At 45.9% G+C, this 21,385-nt stretch overlaps 1 protein-coding gene across 5 annotated transcripts in view; it reads right to left on the reverse strand.

The window, feature by feature from the left end:
* Positions 1-21,385, reverse strand: part of LPIN1 (lipin 1) — an 84,773-nt gene that overhangs the window by 47,299 nt on the left and 16,089 nt on the right. The window contains exons 1-2 of one of the 5 annotated variants that reach the window (XM_043542256.1): positions 19,733-20,977; positions 898-1,098 (exon numbers count right to left, since the gene is read on the reverse strand). In XM_043542256.1, coding sequence (XP_043398191.1) covers positions 898-1,089 — 192 coding nt within the window. In that variant the 5' untranslated portion in view covers positions 1,090-1,098; positions 19,733-20,977. Of the gene's footprint in view, positions 1-897; positions 1,099-1,483; positions 1,606-19,732; positions 20,978-21,385 lie in introns of those variants that run through there. The other 4 variants (XM_027825716.3, XM_037894047.2, XM_043542255.1 and 1 more) reach the window with 4 other exon arrangements.

Here is a 21,385-nt window from a genome sequence, read left to right on the forward strand (position 1 = left end):
CCCTTTTGACTCAGAAAAGTAGTGAGCAATAGTTTTCACTCAGCTATCCACAATGACACTCAGGTCTGTTTCCTGAGCGATTACAGTTAACTTAGAACCCAAAATGTGTATAAGTAGTACAGATTATTCTGCCAAATCATCATGCATTTGACACCAGTGGCTTTCATTTGACATGAGGCTGCCAGTTCTAGCTTTGTAGGTTCCTCTGAAGTCCCTGACAGTCTTCTCTAGCTTTAAATAACCTAAATAATTTTGTCATCTATAAATTTTACTACCTCACCATTCACACCTTTTTCCAGGTCATTAATAAACATGATGAACAACAAGGCCCTAGTGTAAAACCATGAGAACTTAATGTTAACATAGGTCTGTACTGTCAACCTTTTGCCATATTGAAAAGGAATTTTGCAACAATTATGGAAAGTATTTCATCATGAGCATGCATAGATTATTATTTAACAGAAACTACAGCAAAACTTTAAAATTTAGCTATAATGGAGGAATCTTGAGATGTACCTTAATTAAAATATTTGTCAAGATTCCAACACTATCCTATAAATATCATCAAGTTAAATAACATAAGCCATAGTTATATCTTGTGAAATTCCAAGTAAAAGTCTAAATGTAGACATGGAAACTGTATTTTCAGTCAATAAATTTGCCTAACTGTAGTTTGGTTCGCAGTTATTGTGATCAACTGTCTACACATTATGCATTAAAATAACGTTATCAGTATCAACCATTTTAACTGAACCTTGAAAATACAATTTAGGCTCTTTATAAAGACCATCTAATGAAAGCTTTGACTGCTACATTGTAACATCTTCTGTACCTACATGCAATGAGTTCACACATTGAGAAAACAAGAGAAAAGTAACAAGATTTCTGTTTCCTTACCACTTTCTCTCTAGAACGCAGAACCCCCATTTTCCCAAAGCGCACATGGAAAGGGGAACACTGAAGATTTCCATCTGGCTGACGTACAACAATTATATCAATACATCCAGATAGCGTGGCAGGATTTAATCCCTTGTAGAGCTCCTTCACAGTAACAAATACTTGGCCTGCTAACTGCCCAACGTAATTCATGGTTTGTGCCTGGAAAGAAGCATACAGAAGATACATGTAGTCAACAAAATCTATGGTATTGTCAAGACTTCTGAACAATCCAGAAACCTTTACATTCCAGCAATGGGTTATTTTCATGTTAGAAAAGAAATGATTTCACACAGAATGAGAACACCCAGTCTAATTTATTTACAGCGTACTTTTGAACAGACACTAAAAAACAAAGTACAGCTCAGAGTTATAACTATTTCCAAAACTCCAGAGAACAGCTGTGTTCTAAACCACAGTCAGGCTTTGAGACTCTGCAACTCCCAAATATTGGTCCAACTGTATCTAAATTGACAAGCTTTTTTTGTTCCATATCCCTCCTCCACAACATCACTTTCTTTTGTTTTCAATATTGAGTATGCCTTGCCTGTATAGTTGGTCTGGGCAAGTGGGTTGCCCCTCAGCTGGTCCAATTCTCCCACCACCATTTAAGTCAAGAGCAAATCTCCCACTCCAGTACAAAGGGAGAGAGAGAAACTTCATAAGACTTTTCCTGTCAAAAAATAGTATGTGATCATGTAATTGGATGTTTTTCTAAAAGATCTGCTCTAGCAATTATTTTGGGGACGTTCTTTGCCCTGCGTTATACACGAGGTCAGACTAGATGATCACAATGGTCCCTTCTGACTTTGAAATATGAATTAAACACTATATCATAATGCACACATACTGGGGGGCCCAGCCTGTTATGCACCCACTTTAAGGTATTTTCATCTAAACAGCACCCCTAATTTCTTATGAGAGCATCATGTGGGACTGTGTCAAAAGCCTTACGTTCCAGGTATCAAAGTTAGGTGGACTGGTCTACAATTTCTGGGTCCTCTTTTTTTGAACATAGTACTGTTTGTGCTCTTCCCTAGTCCTCTGGGACCTCACTTGCCCTCCAACCATTCTTGAAGATAATCACTAATGATTCACGGGTTACTTCAGCTAGTTCCTTGAGAACTGGAGGGTGAATTTCATCTGGCCCTTCTTACTTAAATACACTTAACTTATCTAAATATTCTTTAACCTGTTTTTCCTTATTCTGGCCCAAGAATCTTCCCCCTTGTGTTAATACTAATTGTCTTAAGCATCTGGTCACATTTAACCTTTCTAGCAAAGACTGAAGCAAAAAAGGCATTAAACATCTCAGCCTTCTCTGCATCACCTGTTATTTGCTCTCCTTCCCCATTAAATAATAGACCTAGATTTCCTTCCTCTTTCTCTTACACTTGATATATTTATAGAACCTCTTTTTATTGCCCTTTATTTCCCTTGCTAGGTGAAACATATTTTGTGCCTTCGCCTTTCTAATTTTGTCTCTGTATGCTTGTGCTATTCTTTATACTCATCCTTAGCAATCTGTCCATGTCTCCACGTTTTGTATGATTCCTTTTCGATTTTCAGGTCATCAGAGATCTCCCCCATAGCATGTGCAAATTGAGATTTTTCAGAGGATTATAACTTGATCAAATTTTGGTGGATTTCACAGGGACAGCACAAGGCAAATCCCTAACAAAAAGGTCACCAACTTGCCAAATTTCAAGTCCCTGTTCCAAAGAATGTGGATACTACAGCTTTTCAAAGGAGAGGTTGTCAGCATTTTTAACATGGTCAAAACAGTGTATTTTTCACTAACTTCATTCTTGGAAATGGCTGAAGTGTTTCATCTGAAATTTTCCATAAAATTTCAGCCCATGGCCAATATCCAGCATAGAAAACCTTGTCTCAAAAGGTTAGAGTCTGGCAAAGTTATAAGCAACTGAAAACAGGATCTTATAATGGGAAGTTTGGGGAACCTGAGCACGAATGTAGCATAATTAATAATATATGGATGTTTGTAATTAAGTAATGGGTTCATGTTGCGAAAATTTTCAAAGAGGAACACAAATCCACACGGTGTGCCAATGAATTCAGGAATGACCACTGGAGCTTTGAGTTAGCTGAAAGAGGTATACAAACATATGCAGAGAGCTCACTAATCTTCCTGAATATGAAATGTCTCCTGTTCATTATTTATACTACTAAATTCAGGGAACACATTGTATTTAGAAAACATGTTCCTGATTAACTCATTTTAACAAGAAATATTCACTAACTGGTGCATAGGAGTAAAACCTTCTACTATCAAGAAAGGGAGACAAACCACTCTCCCTCTATGGACTCTTTGATTACACAAGCATCTGGCTGAATGCACCTTTAAGGAGCAGCAGTATCCTAGTGCAGCTAGAGCTCTGGGAACAGACTGCTGCTTTGGAAATACTACCGTTGTTTCTACTTGGGGATTTAAAAAAAAAAAAAAAAGATACGATCTAGTAAGAAACAGATTTTATTTTCAGCTCAAACAAATGTAAAGGTTGTTACAATTGGGGCCAACACATCATGTCCCTGATTCACCCCAGTCTATGCCTGATACTGTCATAGGACCTGGCAGAGTCCCGCAGCAACAGAATGTCTAGTAGGTGAGTGGTTGCAAAGAAGCCACAAACTCTCCTCACATGAGAGGGAACCTGGGTGGGCCAGCACAGTCCCAATGATTCCAGCCAGGGAAGAAGACCGGGAATGGCTGATTCAGTGCATCCCCTCAGCAGTTTATACCAGTGGGGCTCCTAAGCAGCTATGAGAAGATTTTAAAATAGCCCTCACCCAGCACAAATCACAGCAATCACAGCCTGTCCTCAGAATGAAGCTCTCTGAGAGTGCAGAGAGTCAAGGTGCAGTTTGCACCCCTCTGCTCCAGCTTAGATGACTTTAGCCCCTCAATAATGCCTTTGCCTCTAGTGCTTTGTTCATTTGTTTACTGTACGCTAGGGGTGGCCAACCTGTGGCTCCGGAGCCACATGCAGCCCTTCAGAAGTTAATATGTGGCTCCTTGTATAGGCACTGACTCCGGGGCTGCAGCTACAGGCGCCAACTTTCCAATGTGCCGGAGGGTGCTCACTGCTCACCCCTGGCTCTGCCACAGGCCCTGCCCCCACTCTACCCCTTCCCGCCCCCTCCCCTGAGCCTGCCATGCCCTCGCTCCTCCCACTACCCCCCAGAGCCTCCTGCACACCACGAAACAGCCGATTAGGAGGTGCAGGAAGGGAGTGGGAGGTGCTGATCAGCAGGGCTGCCAGTGGGTGGGAGGTGCTGGGAGTGGGGATGAGGAACTGATGGGGGGCTGCTGGCGTATTACTGTGGCTCTTTGGCAATGTACATTGGTAAATTCTGGCTCCTTTGCAGGCTCAGGTTGGACACCCCTGATGTACAACATTCCCTGACCATGAGGAAATGCTCTTCCATCTTTATGTGTATTTTCATACATCCTCATTCATTTCCAAAATGAAGTCCAGGCAAACTGGATCTGATACTTTTTAAACTGCTGGCCACCAGCTAGAGCTGATGAAAACTATGGAAAAGTTTTGGGATTGTTTCAAACTTCTAACAAATGCTGTAGTGGTTGTACGTTCAGAGCATGAAAGGGGCACAAGGCTATTTACAGCATGAAGTAATTCAGAATTCTGACTGAGATTTCCAACCACATTTAATTTTTAAAGAGCAATACAACCAAGAGTTATATTCTGGGGCCAGGGTCAGTTCCAGAGAATGTCAGCATTCCAGGAAACATTCCTCAATTCCCAAGGAGGCTGCATGTGGGCTTGACCATGTATTTTACTCCAGTTGCTCCAAGAAGTCTTTTACTCGCTATCCAGGCAGCAGTTCCAAGAACAAACAACTTCAAGCTCAGGGGATATAATCCTAAGTATTCTTCACACTGAATTTAGTGGCCCTCTGACCTCCACAAGAACACACTGTACAAAGACATAATCTTTCTCTGTATGGTAGTGGATGTCATAGCATATGAAAATATTGTTGCTACTGGGAAAATATAAAGCCATTCCGCTCCAAGCTCATTAAAAAAATCAAAGAGAAATTATGCTGACTATCTGCACTGCTTCTGTTAGAATTTCCCAATTTCTGTCATTTTGTTCTTTGTACTGAACTAGAATGTACCAGCAGATCTGTACCTTGGGACAACAACATGTAACTACAATGAAAATAAAAGCACTTAGCCAACTTTTCCGACTACCTGGTACCATTTTTAACCTGAAGAAACATGAGCCTAATTCTGAAAGCTGCTGAGCATTGTCATCTCGCTTTGACGGTAAGGCACATTCAGCATTTTGCATTGCAAAACTGGGATCCCAATGAAGACACTTTTTCTGGTAGATGAATAGGTCAAAAACAAATGGTTAGCTGTCATATTAAATATTTTAGTAACCTACACCAGGCTGATCTACGTAAGCCACCACCACCACCTCCTCGTTTAAATCTCTTCTAAAAGTTCACTTCTCCCACGTGCCCACAATAACTAAGTTCACTGTCTTAAATCTTTTTTCTCCGTTTTATATATAAATAACTATAACTATAAAATGAAACCTTTAAAAGGAGCCACCATAATGTCCACATACTTTTAACTGAATTACTTTATAAACATGTTCCTGTATCCTTCCTGTGACCCCAATTCCCCACCATACTGTTCTTCACCCTCACTCATTAGGTCACATCAAAATGTAGATTGTAAAGTCTTTTGAGCAGGACTTCTGTTACTTCTGTAAGGGGGCCTAGCACATCTTCGGCTGTTCTCAAATAATGGATGGGATTTTTCAAAAGCACACAAATCACTTAGGAATACTAGTCCCATTAACTTTCAATGGGAGTTGTGCTCCTAAGTCACTTGGTGCTTTCTGAAAATCCCATGCAATAATAACTTTGATAACATTGTGCCGGTACCCAGGGTTCTGAGGCTCTTACCACCACCTGCACTTAGTGCAAAGTAGTTTTATCTATGCAGGCTGTGGATAAGCTCCCTGAAACTAATAACCTCTGGCAGCACAAGCATTACCTTCCAGGCCTCCACAGACTTCACTCTCTCTGTACAGGTAGTGATAGGCACACACCAAGTCCTCTGGGCGTTCCCTGTAGTGTCCAGCCCCTTATCTAATGAACACTCATAGAATTATCAGGCCTGCTGTTCCCAAAGGAACAGTACACACCAGCTTGTAAGAGTCAACTCCTGACCAGTAATTTGCTTAACACCAAAGCACTTAGCTATATTTATAGTGAGCACAAGGATAAGTTTATCAAAAAACAGAGATTCAGTGAATAAGAATATTGGGAACAAATGGTTACGTATAAAAACACAATCATAACATGCTTTCTAGAGACTAAACTTAGCTAACAGGTTAACCTCCTCTCTAAAGAAGCTTATCTCACCCAAAGTTCTTTTCACCGTTTTCAGCTAACTCTAGTTGAGACCACTTTTTCACGAAGCAAGTCTGCCATCCATTTACTTCCTACGTAAGGAATGCCCAGGCATCTCCTTTGTATCCCCAAATATACTCAAGCAAATCTTTCATATGCACCTCAAGATAAGGTTCTCTTCCCCTGCTGTATTCCTCTTCCTGTTAGTTTATTTTGGAAGTTCCTTTTTACAATTCTTCATTTGCATTCAGTTCAGATTGGTGATAAGGGACCAATTGTGAATGGGGCAATAGTCATTTTATACATAGTGTGACAGAGTTCCTCCTCTGCCTTGGTGGGTCCTGCACTTATTAACGGATTTTCTCGCCTCAGAGGTTCACGGCAGCCCTCAGATTGGCCACTTTTGTGGCTCAAATCTGCCATTCACTCAGTTGTCCTTTCCGCATGCTGGCCAGTGATGAGGCTAAAGAACAATCCCCGCAGTCTCTGCTGATCCACCTAGTGGATCGGGGAACAGGACAGAGACCTTCCCCTCTGGTGGAACCCACAGTCCAGTTCAACTCCTCCGGTATCAAATAGGCAGTTGGAGGAATGGAGGGAACCTGGGCCCACCCTCTACTCTGGGTTCCAGCCCAGGGCCCTGTGGATTGCAGCTGTCTACAGTGGCTCCTGTAACAGCTGTGTGACAGCTACAACTCTCTGGGCTACTTCCCCTTGGCCTCCTCCCAACACCTTCTTTATTCTTACCACAGGATCTTCCTCCTGATGTCGGATAATACTTGTTCTTCTCAGTCTTCCAGTAGTACACCTTCTCACTTTCAGCTTCTTGCACCCCTTGCTCCCAGCTCCTCACACGCACCACAAACTGAAGTCAGCTCCTTTTTAAACCCAGGTGCCCTGATTAGCCTGCCTTAATTGATTCTAGCAGCTTCTTGATTGGCTGCAGGTGTTCTAATCAGCCTGTCTGCCTTAATTGTTTCCACAAAGTTCCTGATTATTCTGGAACCTTCCCTGTTCCCTTACCCAGGGAAAAGGGACCTACTTAACTTGGGGCTAATATATCTGCCTTCTATCTCTCTCCTGTAGCCATCTGGCCCGACCCTGTCACATATCCCCCCACTCTGCTCAACACCACGGGTCTGGGCAACTTGGGACGTCAGGCAGTGTACCCGTGACAAGCCATCTGCATTGCCATGGTGGCTTCCAGCCCGGTGTTGTGTGGTGAATTGGAAAGTTTGTAGCGACAGGAACCATCTGGTCACCCTTGCATTCTTCTCTTTATTTCGCTGCATCCACTGGACGGGTGCATGGTTGGTCACAAGGGTAAACCGTTGTCCCAGAAGGTAATAACGTAGTATTTCCATGGCCCATTTCACAGCTAGGCACTCTCTTTCAACCATGGCATACTTCTGCTCTCTCAGGAGGAGTTTCCTGCTGAGGTAGAGGATTGCGTGTTCTTCATCTTCGATCTGCGATAGGACAGCTCCCAATCCTACTTCAGATGCATCTGTCTGTAAAATTAATTCTTTGTTGAAGTCTGGGGCTATAAGCACAGGGTTACTGCAGAAGGCTGTCCATAGATCCATGAATGCTTTCTCTGCGACATCTGTCCACTTCACCATGTCTGGACCCCAGACTTTTATCAGGTCTGTCAGGGGACTCGATCTGGTAGCAAAATGGGGAATAAATCATTGGTAGTACCCCACCACACCCAGGAATGCGCGGATTTGCTTTTTCTGATATGGCCAGGGCCAATTTTGGATAGCCTCTAGTTTGTTTAGTTTGGGCTTGACCATGCCCCTTCCTACAATATAGCCCAGGTATTTAGCCTCGGCTAGCCCTATAGCAGACTTGGCTGGGTTGGCTGTGAGGCCAGCCCGTCTTAGTGTGTCCAGAACCGCTTCCACCTTTTCCAAGTGGGTTTCTCAGTCGGGGGTGTGAATAATCACATCATCCAGGTATGCCACTGCATAACTGGTATGGGGCCCTAGGAGCTTGCCCATAAGACAAGTGGCAGGTGCCCCATGCAGTCCAAAAAGAAGAACAGTATATTTAAACAGACCCTCTAGGGTAGAGAATGCCATCTTTTCTTTCGCATCTTTGGCAAGGAGAATCTGCCAGTATCCCTTTGTTAAATCAAGGGTGGTCAAAAATTGGGCATTGCCCAGGTGGTCAACTAACTCATCAATACGGGGTATGCATTGAATTTGGATATCTCATTCAGCCGAGGAAAGTCATTACAAAACCTAGTGGTGCCATCCGGTTTGGGCACCAACACAATCGGGCTTGACCACTGACTGTGGGACTCTTCAATGACTCTCAGCTCCAACATCCTTTTTACCTCTGCCTTGATCTCCTCCCTTTTTGCCGCTGGGACCCAATAGGGTCTTAAAATTACCTTTGCCCCAGGGTCTGTGATAATGTGGTGATATGCTTCGGTGGTCCGACCTGGTTTGGTTGAAAACACATCCTAGTATCGGTTGATCATCTCAGTTACCTCCTTCTTCTGGTTTGGTGTCAGATCAGTGGATATCCTGATCTGCCCCTGCATGTTATTTCCCTGGATCGGAGTCTCTTGGGCCACTACACATGCCTCTCGTTGGTGCCAAGGCTTTAAGAGGTTAATGTGATAAATTTGTTCTTGTTTCCGGCGTCCTGGCTGCCGCACCTTGTAGGTTACTTCCCCCATGGGTTCAACCACCTCATAGGGCCCCTGCCATTGGGCCAAAAGCTTGCTTTCTGCCATGGATACCAACACCATTACCTGATCCCCTGGTTGGAACTGTCGGACTTTTGCTTGGCAATTGTAATGGGTTCGCTGGACCTCCTGCGCCTTTTCTAGATGTTCCCGTACAATAGGGGTGACCTGGGCTATCCGTTCTCGCATCTGCAACACGTGGTCAATTATATTTCTTCCCTCATTGGGTTCCTCTTACCAGATTTCTTTTGCGATATCTAGTATGCCACGGGGGTGGCATCTGTATAATAACTCAAAAGGGGGAAAACCCAGTTGAGGCCTGAGGAACCTCCCGGATTGCGAACATAAGGTAGGGTAGTAGGGTGTCCCAATCCTTCCCATCCCGACTTACCACTTTCCTTATCACTGCCTTGAGGGTTCGGTTAAACCTTTCTACCAGCCCATCGATCTGCGGATGATAGACTGAAGTTCTCAGGGTACGGATATGGAGCAGCGTACAGAGGACCTTCATTAGCTTCGACATAAATGGGGTATCTTGGTCTGTTAATATCTCCTTTGGTAGCCCCACTCGGGCAAAGATCCCCACCAACTTAACTCTGTAGCTATCATTTTAGAGGCCGTGTTCCGCAGGGGGACGGCTTCTGGGTAGGGAGTAGCATAATCCAGAACGACAAGTATATATTGGTGGCCCCGGGCTGTCTTCTCCAGGGGTCCCACTAGGTCCATGGCTATTCGCTCAAAGGGGACCTCTATGATTGGAAGGGTACTAAAGGTGCTCTCAAGTGGGGATGGGGACTGTGCAGCTGGCACTCTGGGCAGGACACACAGTACCTCCGCACTTCTTCATATACTCCGGGCCAGAAGAATCATCGCAGGACCCATGCCAGGGTCTTCTCTACCCCCAAATGCCTCCCAAAAAGAGGACTATGGGCAAGACTTAATACAGCATTCTGGTGTTTTTGAGGTACTAGGATCTGCTGTACCTTCTGCCCCTGTACTGGTGCAACCTGGTATAAGAGATTCTTCTTTGTTATGAAGTAGGGTCATGGTTCCTGGGTTTTCCTTTCCACGGGGACCCCATCTATTTCGGTCACCTTCTTCCTAATGTTGTCGTACCTCGGGTCTTCAGCCTGGTCCCATCCAAACTTTCTTCTCCCAGGGCTAATCTTCCCAAGTTCTAGGGGGCCAGTCTCTGTTGCCTCTACTGGTTCAGAGGGGTTAAGGTGTGGGACAGACTCGGGTGCTTCTCCCTCCTGGGTGGCCTCCTTTTCAGCTGCTCAGGTCCACCTACCTACAAGAGCGACCCTCTGGCTTTGGGTCAGTATTCAGGTTCCCAAGGCCTTAGCTGCCGTCCTTTCCCTTTTTGACTTCCTACCCTGTCTGGGAGTGGAGAACAAATCTGGGGATATTTCAAAGAAGATTGGGGGTTGACAGTCTACTGTGGATGCCTCACTGACTTCAGGGTTTCCCCCTTTCTCCAATTCCCCTACCGGGAGTAAATCTCCAAACCCTGGGAAGTCCCTCCCTATGAGCACCGGGTACGGGAGTTTAGGGACTACACCTGCTGCTACCTCAGTAGTGTTCCCCTGAATCTCGATTTTTACTGGGATGGTGGGGTAATAACCAACTGTCCCAGGGACGCATGTTATCCCCATACGCTTAGCCCACAGCAGCAGACTACGCTTCATGAGCTTCCCCAAGACAAGCATGATAGCACTCCCCAAATCAACCAGTGCTGTGGTCGCTACCCCATTTAGCTTCACTGGTCTGGTGTACATATGTGGGGTTAGTGAGACCCCCACAAGGTGGATTAGGGAGCATGTGTCTGCCCAGTTCCTCAGGTTACACTGCATAGGCTCCTCAGCACTGGGACACTGTGCAGCTATGTGTCCCCACTCCCCGCAGGCGTAACATCTGTATGGTGCCCTAGACGTTCCCCGGTCTCTTGGTCTGGGCAGTCTAACATCACGATCCTCTTCCCCCTCAGTGCTCCGACTCTTTGTGGATTCTGGTGGTCCTTCAGCCCCTCTCTCTTTCCACCTGGGCTCTCCTGGTGGCCCAGTCACCCAAGCTCTAGGGCTTGGTGCTGCTAGTTTAACCCAGGGTGCTTCTTCCTTAACGGGTAGGGTCAGCTCCCTCACTGTCCTTCGCCTCTCCAGCAGTGCGACAACCTTGTCGTAGGTGGAGGGTTTGTTCTGGCTTACCCAGGCGTGAAGGTCTGGCGATAGTCCTCTCATGTACCGGTTGATGACCAGAACCTCAAGTATCTCCTCTGGACTCTGGGACTCTGTTTGCAACAACTTTCGTGAGAGATGGATGAGGTCAAACAATTGGGACCGCGGGATTTTGTTTTCCTGGTACCTCCACTCGGGATACTGCTGGGCCTGCACTGTGGTCGTTACCCCAGATCTGGCCAGGATCTCTGCTTTCAGCTGGGGGTAGTCTGCTGCAGCTTCTTCAGGCAGATCATAGCAGGCCTTCTGGGCCTCCTCACACAGGAATGGGGCAAGGATGCCAGACCACTGATCTTGAGGCCAGGCCTCCCGTAGGACTGTCCTCTCAAAGGCCAGGAGATATGCCTCTATGTCATCCTCCCCTGTCATTTTCTGCAGGCAATTGCTGGCCCATATGATCCGCATCCCATCGTGGCCGTGGTTCATCTCCGTAAGGGCCTTCACTTGATTTACCAGTTCCTGCAACATAGCCCGATCTTGAGCAGCCTGGTCCATCAGCAGGCGATTAGTCTCTTGCTGCAGCCGCACTGCCTCCTGTTGGGCGGCTGCCTGGACATGGGTAGCCTCCCGCTGGGCAGCCGTGGCTTGTATCAGTGCCCGCACTACCTCGTCCATCCTGGTGAAAAAAAAACTGCTTTTTTTCTTTTTTTAATAATAATAACGCCCTCCTTCTTCCGCCGCGCTGTGCACACTAAATCCCACTTCTTTCACCGGTTGTGACAGAGTTCCTCCTCTGCCTTGGTGGGTCCTGCACTCATTAGTGGATTTTCTCGCCAACCCTCAGATTGGCCACTTTCGTGGCTCAAATCTGCCGTTCACTCAGTTAGCCTCATCACTGGCCAGCATGGGGAAAGGAAGTAGAACAATCCCCACAGTCTCTGCTGATCCACCTAGTGGATCGGAGAACAGCCCAGAGACCTTCCCCTCTGGTGGAACCCACAGTCCAGTTCAACTCCTCCGGTATCAAGTAGGGAGTTGGAGGGATGGGGGGAACGTGGGCTCGCCCTCTACTCCGGGTTCCAGCCCAGAGCCCTGTGGATTGCAGCTGTCTACAGTGGCTCCTGTAACAGCTGTGTGACAGCTACAACTCTCTGGGCTACTTCCTCATGGCCTCCTCCCAACACCTTCTTTATTCTCATCACAGGACCTTCCTCCTGATGTCGGATAATACTTGTTCTTCTCAGTCTTCCAGTAGTACGCCTTCTCACTCTCAGCTTCTTGCACCTCTTCCTCCCAGCTCCTCACACGCACCACAAACTGAAGTGAGCTCTTTTTTAAACCCAGGTGCCCTGATTAGCCTGCCTTAATTGATTCTAGCAGCTTCTTGATTGGCTGCAGGTGTTCTAATCAGCCTGTCTGCCTTAATTGTTTCCAGAAAGTTCCTGATTGTTCTGGAACCTTCCCTGTTACCTTACCCAAAAAAGGGGACCTACTTAACCTGGGGCTAATATATCTGCCTTCTATCACTCTCCTGTATGAAGAAACAGAATGTCATAGAAACCTTAATTAGTAAAAAGCAACAGATTGCTCTGGCTACTCAGATGATTAGAATGATTCTAAAGATTGATGATATTCATAGGCCAGGAGAATCTGAAGAATGAAGGCTGAAAAACAAGGAATAAAATGTAATGGAGCCACTGCAGTAACAAAAATTAGTGGGATCTCAACAGTTCATCTTTTATTTCTTGACAACTTTTCTTTTTGTTTTAGATATTTTAACTGCTAGTTGTTGAAGACAATAAAGTACCATTTAGCCAAAAAAAAAAAAATCACTCTCCTGTAGCCATCTGGCCCGACCCTGTCACAATAGATAGATGGTGCGACAAAGTTCCTCCTTTGCCTTGGTGGTCCTGCGCTTATTGGTGGATTTGCTTGCCTCCGAGATTCTCGGCAGCCCTCAGTTTGGCCACTTTTTCTAGTGGGTCCAACCTGCTGTCCACTCAGCTAACCTCATCATTGGCCAGCATAGGGAAAATGGAGAACAATCCCTGCAGTCTCTGTGTCCCACCTAGTGGGTCGAGAACAGGCCAGATCCCTTTACAATTTAGACCTTCCCTTCTGGTGTTTCTCACAGACCAGGTCAACTCCTTCTGTGTCCAATCAGGAGTTGGGGGGATGGGGGAAACCCAGGCCCAACCTCTACACCGGGTTCCAGCCCAGGGCCCTGTGGATAGCAGCTGTCTACAATGTTCCCTGTATCAGCTGCGTGACAGCTACAACTCCCTGGGCTACTTCCCCATGGCCTTCCCCGAGCACCTTCTTTATCCCCACTGCAGGATCTTCCTCCTGAAACCTGATCACGCTTGAACTCTTCAGTACTGCCGTAGCATGCCTTCTCACTCCTTGCGCGCCCCCTACTAACTGATGGGAGTTCCTTTTTAAACCAGGTGTCCTGATTAGCCTGCCTGCCATAATTGAGTCTAGAAAGTTCTTAATTGGCTCCAGGTGTCTTGATTAGCTTGCCTGTCTTAATTGGTTCTAGCAGGTTCCTGATTGCTCTAGGGCAGCCTCTGCTCTGGTCACTCAGGGAACAGAAAACTATTCATCCAGTGGCCACTATATTTGCCTCCTACCAGACTCCTGTACCCCACTCATCTGGGTCTGTCACAATGGCTAAACATCTCTTGTCTGACAGAAAACCTGTTTTCTGGTGAATAATACCTTGAAATAGACTTCAATAACATATTCTCAGTATACATACATAACTCCTTACATAGTATCTGCACACACATTTCACAATGATATTGATGCACCAGAATATACAAAGCAGAATCAGGAGATTCCTATAACCCGTCTGCACTCCCTGTTGCCATTAACAAGTTCTTGGGTCAGAAATATGTTGCACTTAGAGTTGTCTGGCAGGCTGTTAGAAGATGATCTGTGGCACGTTAAAATGCAAGGCAAACCAAAAGCTCAATAAAAAAAAACACATCTACAGAGATGTCTTTTTGCTATATCTGTATAACACCTAGCACAGCGGACCGTCACCCATGAATGGGGTCCCTAGACACTATAACAGTATAAATAATAAACAACAGTTAATAATAATGTATACTATCCCTTTAATAAGTAGGAACTTTTCACTAAACCAGTACAATGCTGGAAGGGGCCAAAACCTGAGGACAAATCCTCAGCTGATGTAAATCATAATAGCTCCATTAAAGTCACTGGAGCTGTGACAATTCCAGCTAAGGATCTGCCCCACTGGTCTCAGCTGTAAGGATGTAAAACCTACAGCTCACTTCATCGGATGCATTAATGGAATATATATATATATATACACACACACACACACATATACACACACACATACAGATAAGTTGAAAGTTACCATACAAACTGTAAGAGGCTAATTAATTAAGATGAGCTATTATCAGCAGGAGAAAAAACTTTTGTAGTGATAATCAAGATGGCCCATTTAGACAGTTGACAAGAAGGTGTGAGGATACTTAACATGGGGAAATAGATTCAATATGTGTAATGACTCAGCCACTCCCAGTCTCTACTCAAACCCAAGTTAATGGTATCTAGCTTGCATATTAATTCAAGCTCAGCAGTTTCTCGTTGGAGTCTGTTTTTGAAGCTTTTCTGTTGCAAAATTGCCACCCTTAAATCTTTTACTGAGAGGACACAGAGGTTGAAGTGTTCTCCTACCGGTTTTTAAATGGAGAGTTGGGGTAGGTTAAATACCAGTGCAGATACACAGGTTCCCCCAAACAAACAGCTTTGGCCTCCATAGATGACAAGTGATATGCTCATTAGGGGCGGGGACTGGAGTAAACTTCCTGGTATCACCACAAGGAAGAAGAGGAAAAATCCTGCTGCCACCCACCAAAGTAAAGAATAAGGAGGAAACTCCACCTGTTTGAAGTATGGATCACTCACTCACCTATTCAGAAATACACTATGTAGGCCATGATGACATGACCTTATAAGCTCCAAGTATGGTATGCCTGGCTTTAAAAATTAATATCTCATTGCCAGCATGACAGATAAAAGAGGTTTGCTTTAGACTATTCTGTAAATAAGATTAAGCAAGAAAAGCAACAAGAAAGGCTGGGATATTAAAAATATGGCTTAATCATATTTTAATCACATACCTATTAGCCAAAGCCAGTACCAAAGGCCTCCCCAGCATGGTCCAGGAGAACCTAGGAGAAAAGCCTCCCCAGCAGCCTAGCAGAAAAATCAGGCCCACCAGCTTCCCAGCTGCTGAAACATGCCCCTACCACACCCACACACTTCTGTTATGTTTGTCTACCAGGTGCCTAGTAATCTGCCCTCTGTTAATGTATTAGGCCCGAGCATTATTTTTCAAATATCAGAAATATTCTGCAGTTCAACCCTAGTACATAAAGTTCCCTAGTTCACTTCTGCATTTCCATGTTTGAAATGCAAGTGGAACCCACACACCTTCTGGGTGTGGTGTTCTGTCCCATCTAGAGACCACTTAGAGCAGGGATGGGCAAACTTTTTGGCCCGAGGGCCACATCAGGGTGTGAAACTGTATGGAGGGCAGGTAGGGAAGGCTGTGCCTCCCCAAACAGCCTGGCCCCCGCCTTCTATTCGCCCCCTCCCACTTCCTGCCCCCGACTGTCCCCCTCAGAACCTCCGACCCATCTAACCCTCCCCCACTTTTCCCCTGACTGCCCCCTCCTGGAACTCCTCCCCGCCCCAAACTGCCCCCCCCCCAGGATCCCATCCCCTATCCAACCCCCCCGCCCCCGCTCCCTGTCCCTGTCCCCTGACTGCTCCGACCAATCCACACACCCGCCCCCTGACAGGCCCCCCCAGGACTCCCACACCCTATCCAACCCTCTCTGTTCCCCAACCTCGACCACCCCAGAACCTTCGCCCCTAACCACCCCCTGCTCCCTGTCCCCTGACTGCCCCCTGGGACCCTACCCAACCCCTTTACCGACGCGTGCCTGCGCCGCCGCCACCCCCTTACCATGCTGCTCAGAGCAGCAGGAGCTCGCAGCCCCGCTGCCCACGCAGCGGCGTAGCTGCAGGGGAGGGGGAACAGCAGGGGAGGGGCCAGGGGCGAGCCTCCCAGGCCAGGAGCTCAGGGGCTGGGCAGGACAGTCCCATGGGCCGGATGTGGCCCGCGGGCCGTAGTTTGCCCACCTCTGACTTAGAGAGAGAAAGAAATTAATGAGTCTGCTCTACAGCCTTTGCTAACAGCCAGTTGGCCTTTAGCTCATGCTGTAGAGGGTCATACACTGACGTCCCAGGTTCAAGCCTGCCTGCCAAAAACCAGGGTCTGTTGATGTTACACAAGCACATATCAAACAAGAATGCCTTTGTGCAAATACTTGTATTTCTTTATCTTACACAAACTGTGGGTCAAGACCCAAAAGTGGGTTGCAACCCCATTTTAATGGGGTTGCCAAGGCTGGTGTTGGCCAAGGGCCCCAGCAAGTCCCAAGCCCAAGCCCCACCACCCATGGCTAAGGTTACATGCCCCCCACCTACGGCAGAGCCCTTGGGCTCGGTCTCCGGTCTCCTCTGGGGGACATGAAGTAATTTTTATTGTCAGAAAGGGGTCACGTTGCAATGAAGTTGGAGAACCGCTGCAATAGGTCATTGTAAAAATGTCCTTTAGCTTGTATGGAGTTGCCATCACTTTCAACATCTCTCATTCCAAAAGCCCAGGAAGTCCTTCAGTTTGAAAATGTTGATGTTATATAAAAAATGTAGTACTATGTTAGTGCAGTACTATGTTTAGTTATATAAAAAATGCAGTACTATGTTTATAAAAGCACTTTAAAGCAAAAAAGCAAGCTCAATCAAATTGGAGAGTGGAACTTTGCTAGTGATGAAACCTCATGTGCAAAGACAGGAAGGATGGTCAGTGGTTAGCATGTTAGCCTGGGAGTGGAGCGACCCAGGTTCAACTGCCTCCTTTACCACAGTGGCCTTAGGCACTTAGTCTGTCAGTGCCTCAGTTTCCTATCTGTAAAATGAGAATCAATGTGGATATTTCCCTTTCTCACGGGGCTGTTATTGGGATAAATACAGTAAAGATTCTGAGGTGCTCACATACTTTACCAATGGGGTCAAAATAAATGCAACAGATAGACAGCAAAGTACAAATTGGTACACGAGATTTAGAAACTTTTGAAATAACTGGAGAAAATACAGCAGGCTATATTCTGGTGCTGATCCAGGCTATTCCACTGAAGTCAAGGGAGTTTTCGATAGGTAAATCAATGCAGAATGTGGTCTGGTGATCCAAGAATAGAGCATATTCAACTCTGAGCTGGGACCTCTCTGTGGCCTAGTGCCCCTTTCTTTCAGTTAAGTTGTATGGTTTATAATAATACAAAGTAAGATTTGACTCTTAGCCTTTGACTCTATATTTTCTGGATTTAAAGAGTTTCAGATCAAACCCTTATTATATTTTGAGTTGTTCTGATCATCATTTTGTGCGTGTGCATATACACACAAATACCTATACAGCATATACATATGATGTATGAAAAAAAGCCTAGTATCAAATCCTGTTCTCTTCCTGACAACCCAATGTCACACTGAAGTGAATGGGGTACGCACATGAGTCAAGAAAGCAGATATTGGCATGCAGTCCACATCCTGGGCTAATAACATGAAGATTTTAGTTTAAAACAAAGCTATTAGAGATCTAGGAGCATCAGAAATCCATTAGTGTTCCACTGCTCTTATGTTTCGCACCCTTACCCTTGAGATTGTCAAATAATTTTGCTGGGGATTATTTTTCACTTGATTTTCATTTTTAAATTCACTCCAGGAATTTATGCCAGTTTTAAAGCAAGCAGAAATTTCCATCTGACTTTATAATTGAAATGCTGACAATGACAAATCCTTATCTACAGCTATTTAAAAGTGGCTGACATATATATTTTCTGCCATGGTAGTGAAAACAAACAAAGAAACAACAAAACAGAACAAAGTGGAGTTTAAGGGGTCTGTTGATAGGCCAATGAGTTTACATATGAAAAAGAAAATCGACTCCAAAGCATAGTAGTTAAGGTTTATCACATATCAGTGATGAAAACATCATCTTGGTTATCTAAGTATTATTAGACAAGCTACTACATAGTAGTGAAGCACACTCTTGTCTTATAAGAAAAACATAATTCGCACAAAATATAGCATTTCTTCAAAACACAACACAAATTCTTCTCACGTAACACAATCTCAAAAATGAGGGTGAATATAATGACATTCATATAAAACCTTATAATAAAGTACATAATGAAAGTTTAAATCCCTCTTCTTAAAGGACAAAGAGGGTCTATCGCTCAAAACAACTGCTAGTTGTTACAGAAGGAAAACAACACAAAACAAAAACTGAAGTTCAGTTTTACACATAAAATTCCACTATCCTCAAACCAGCTTTTACTGTTACCTTAAATCTATGCCTCGCCTGGCCTGGTTATCCCCCTTTCCTTTTCCCCTCTCAGATAAAGCTGGGATGTAGTCTAGTGACATTAATGTAGCATGTTTCTTCAGTAGATCTCAAAGGCAGGTAAAGACATATGGGAAAAGTGAAGCACGGAGGGGTGAAGTGACTTGCCCAAGGTCACACAGTTAGTCAGTAGCAGAGCTGGGAACAGACTCCACATTTCCTAACTCCCTGCTCAGCTCACAGCTGCCTATAGGGGAGTCGGGTACACTTTGCCAAGAATAAACAACTAAAGAGAGAAACCCAGCTCTCTCCTCTCTGCTCATTTTTTGACTGAGACAGACAGGGAAAGAGGATTTCTCATCCTAGCCTTTTGGGGATCTTGTGGAGCACTTTCTAAAGCCTAGCATTGATGGTTCCAGCAAGCCAATTTAAAATTAAATATTCAGATGAACCTGAAAACAGAATTTAGCTGGAGGAAAGTAAGCTATATCATTTCTTCACAAGAATTATTATTTTCACTAAAATTGTTACTAAAACCAGACCCAGAATTAAGAGAAAAAGCTAGTGCTCCAGGCAGTTCAGACCATCCAAGGCACGGATCTGAATCCAAGCAGGTGAGAGAAGGGACCCCCAAGGTCATGGTACCACATGCCAGAGGAGGATGAAAAGCCTCCCTGGTGATGCTAGCTTAAAGCTCAGGATTTCAATGAGTCACATACCCCAAAGCAGTTAAAAACCCAGCTCTGTCTTTCCCATTGCCCCCCCCCCATCCTCCTTGTATTGTATAAACTCCCCAATTCCTCCTTTTATCATCGATTCGCCACGCCTTCCCCCCCCCCTCCCCAAAGAGAAAGCATCAACGGCTCCCAGGACCACAGGAAGGCAAAAACACATCACACATACACAACACCCCACCCTCACCCCCTTATTCTCCTTTAGGGCAAAGAAGGAGGTAGGGAAGAATATCAAGACAAAGCACTGAGTAGCTCCGAAGCTTGTCTCTCATCAACAGAAGTTAGTCCAATAACTGATATTATCGCTCCAAGAGGAAGCTCAGTTACTTACTGCCTCGTCCTGGGACTGTCCTTTGTGTGCAAACAGCTTGCTGCAGAGATGTCAATTGACCTCACTGGCTGGCTAGTGCCCGCCCTAGAGGAGGGACCCACAGGATACAAACATGGCTAGGTGGGGGGGGGGGGGGGGGGGGGTGAAAGGGGAATCAGGAGAGCCTCAGAAGAGCAGCCTTCAGCCTACACCGCAGCAGACCTATCACGTGTCAGTCGCTTGGGGCCTGATCCTGTGAATGTCCCCGACACCCACTGCTGCATGCAGTGTAGACGTAGCCCTGTGGGTCCCAAGATATTAAAGAGACAAGACACAGAGCTCTGCATGGCTCGAAAGCTTGTCTCTCTGACTGACAGAAGTTGGTCCAATAAAAGATACTCCCTTACTCACCTGGTCTCCCAAACACCCACTGACATCAGTAGGAATTAAAGCAGCCCAGCATCTCATAGTAGGGACTCAGCATCCCACCGGATAAGGCATTTGGGGGCTGATCCAAAGCTCCCTGAAGTCAGTGACTCTTCTCGTTGACTTAATGGGTTTTGGATCAGGCCCTAGGTAAGGAAACTGCCTCCAGGGGTTTTTAATGTTCACTCGTTTTTTTTTTTTAAATCTCACAATTCGGGGCAGACAGATTTTGGTGTGTGGGGTGCATTTCAAATCTGCTACCCCTGCTGGAAAAGTCCTACAGAATGTAATGGGATGAATTCAACAGGGTTCATTAGAAATTAAACAGACGTCTACAGGCATGACGCTGAAATCCTATCCGTGGGATTATATCAGGGACGTCTTTGGCCAAATATACCAAAAGGGGTTATACTAAAAGTTACATTCTGTGCAAACACCGTGGGGGGGGGAGCAAATGCGGGACCTAAGTTTATACATTGCCCAGACATAAAAAATGAAGAGCTCAGGAGAGAAAAAACCCAAATTACAATTCACCCTCAACTGACAGTCCTGGGGGGACCAGCCAAAAAAAAAAAAAAGCAGCTAGCAAGCCAACAGGCCGGGGCATTAACTAAAGGGGGGGGAACCCCTCTGTATCAGAAACCTGGGGGACACTTTAAAGGGATTTCTGAACGGGGAGGGGCGTTCGCCTTTTGCAAATGCAGTTGATCATCATGTGGCGTCCCTGCCAAAGTGACCAGATTAAGGGCCTAACCCTGCTAGTTTTCCACCCACAGGACTAGCCCTGGGAATCACAAGAGACAGGGTGGGAGATCATGTCTGTGACTGGACCAACTTCTGTTAGTGAGAGGCACACGGTCTGGAGTCACACCGCGCTCTTCTGGGAATCAGGGCACTTCTGTGCAGGAGGCTGCAGCCTCTAAACGGGGTACCCTGGCTCCTTTCTCCACCAAGAACTACCAAGGAGCTTCCTTTTGGGGGGAAGCAGCGTCACGTAGCCACGTCACCCGCGCCGCTCTCACACCCCCATGGCTCCCGGCGGCCGCCGTCTGGAGTCCCCCTGGCGGGGCCCTCGCCGCCCAGGGTTGCCTCCGCCTCTCGTATTGTGACTCAGCGCTAGGAGGCGGAGAGCTGAGGTGATCCCGCCGGCCAATCAGGAGCCTGCCTGGGCTCAGCCCAACGCAACTGGGTGGGAGGTGGCAAATCGGCGTGAACTGGCTGGCGCCGGGAGTAGGGGGCTGGCTTGGC

Source organism: Chelonia mydas, chromosome 3 (assembly GCF_015237465.2).
Source record: "Chelonia mydas isolate rCheMyd1 chromosome 3, rCheMyd1.pri.v2, whole genome shotgun sequence".
Lineage (NCBI taxonomy): Eukaryota > Metazoa > Chordata > Testudines > Cheloniidae > Chelonia > Chelonia mydas.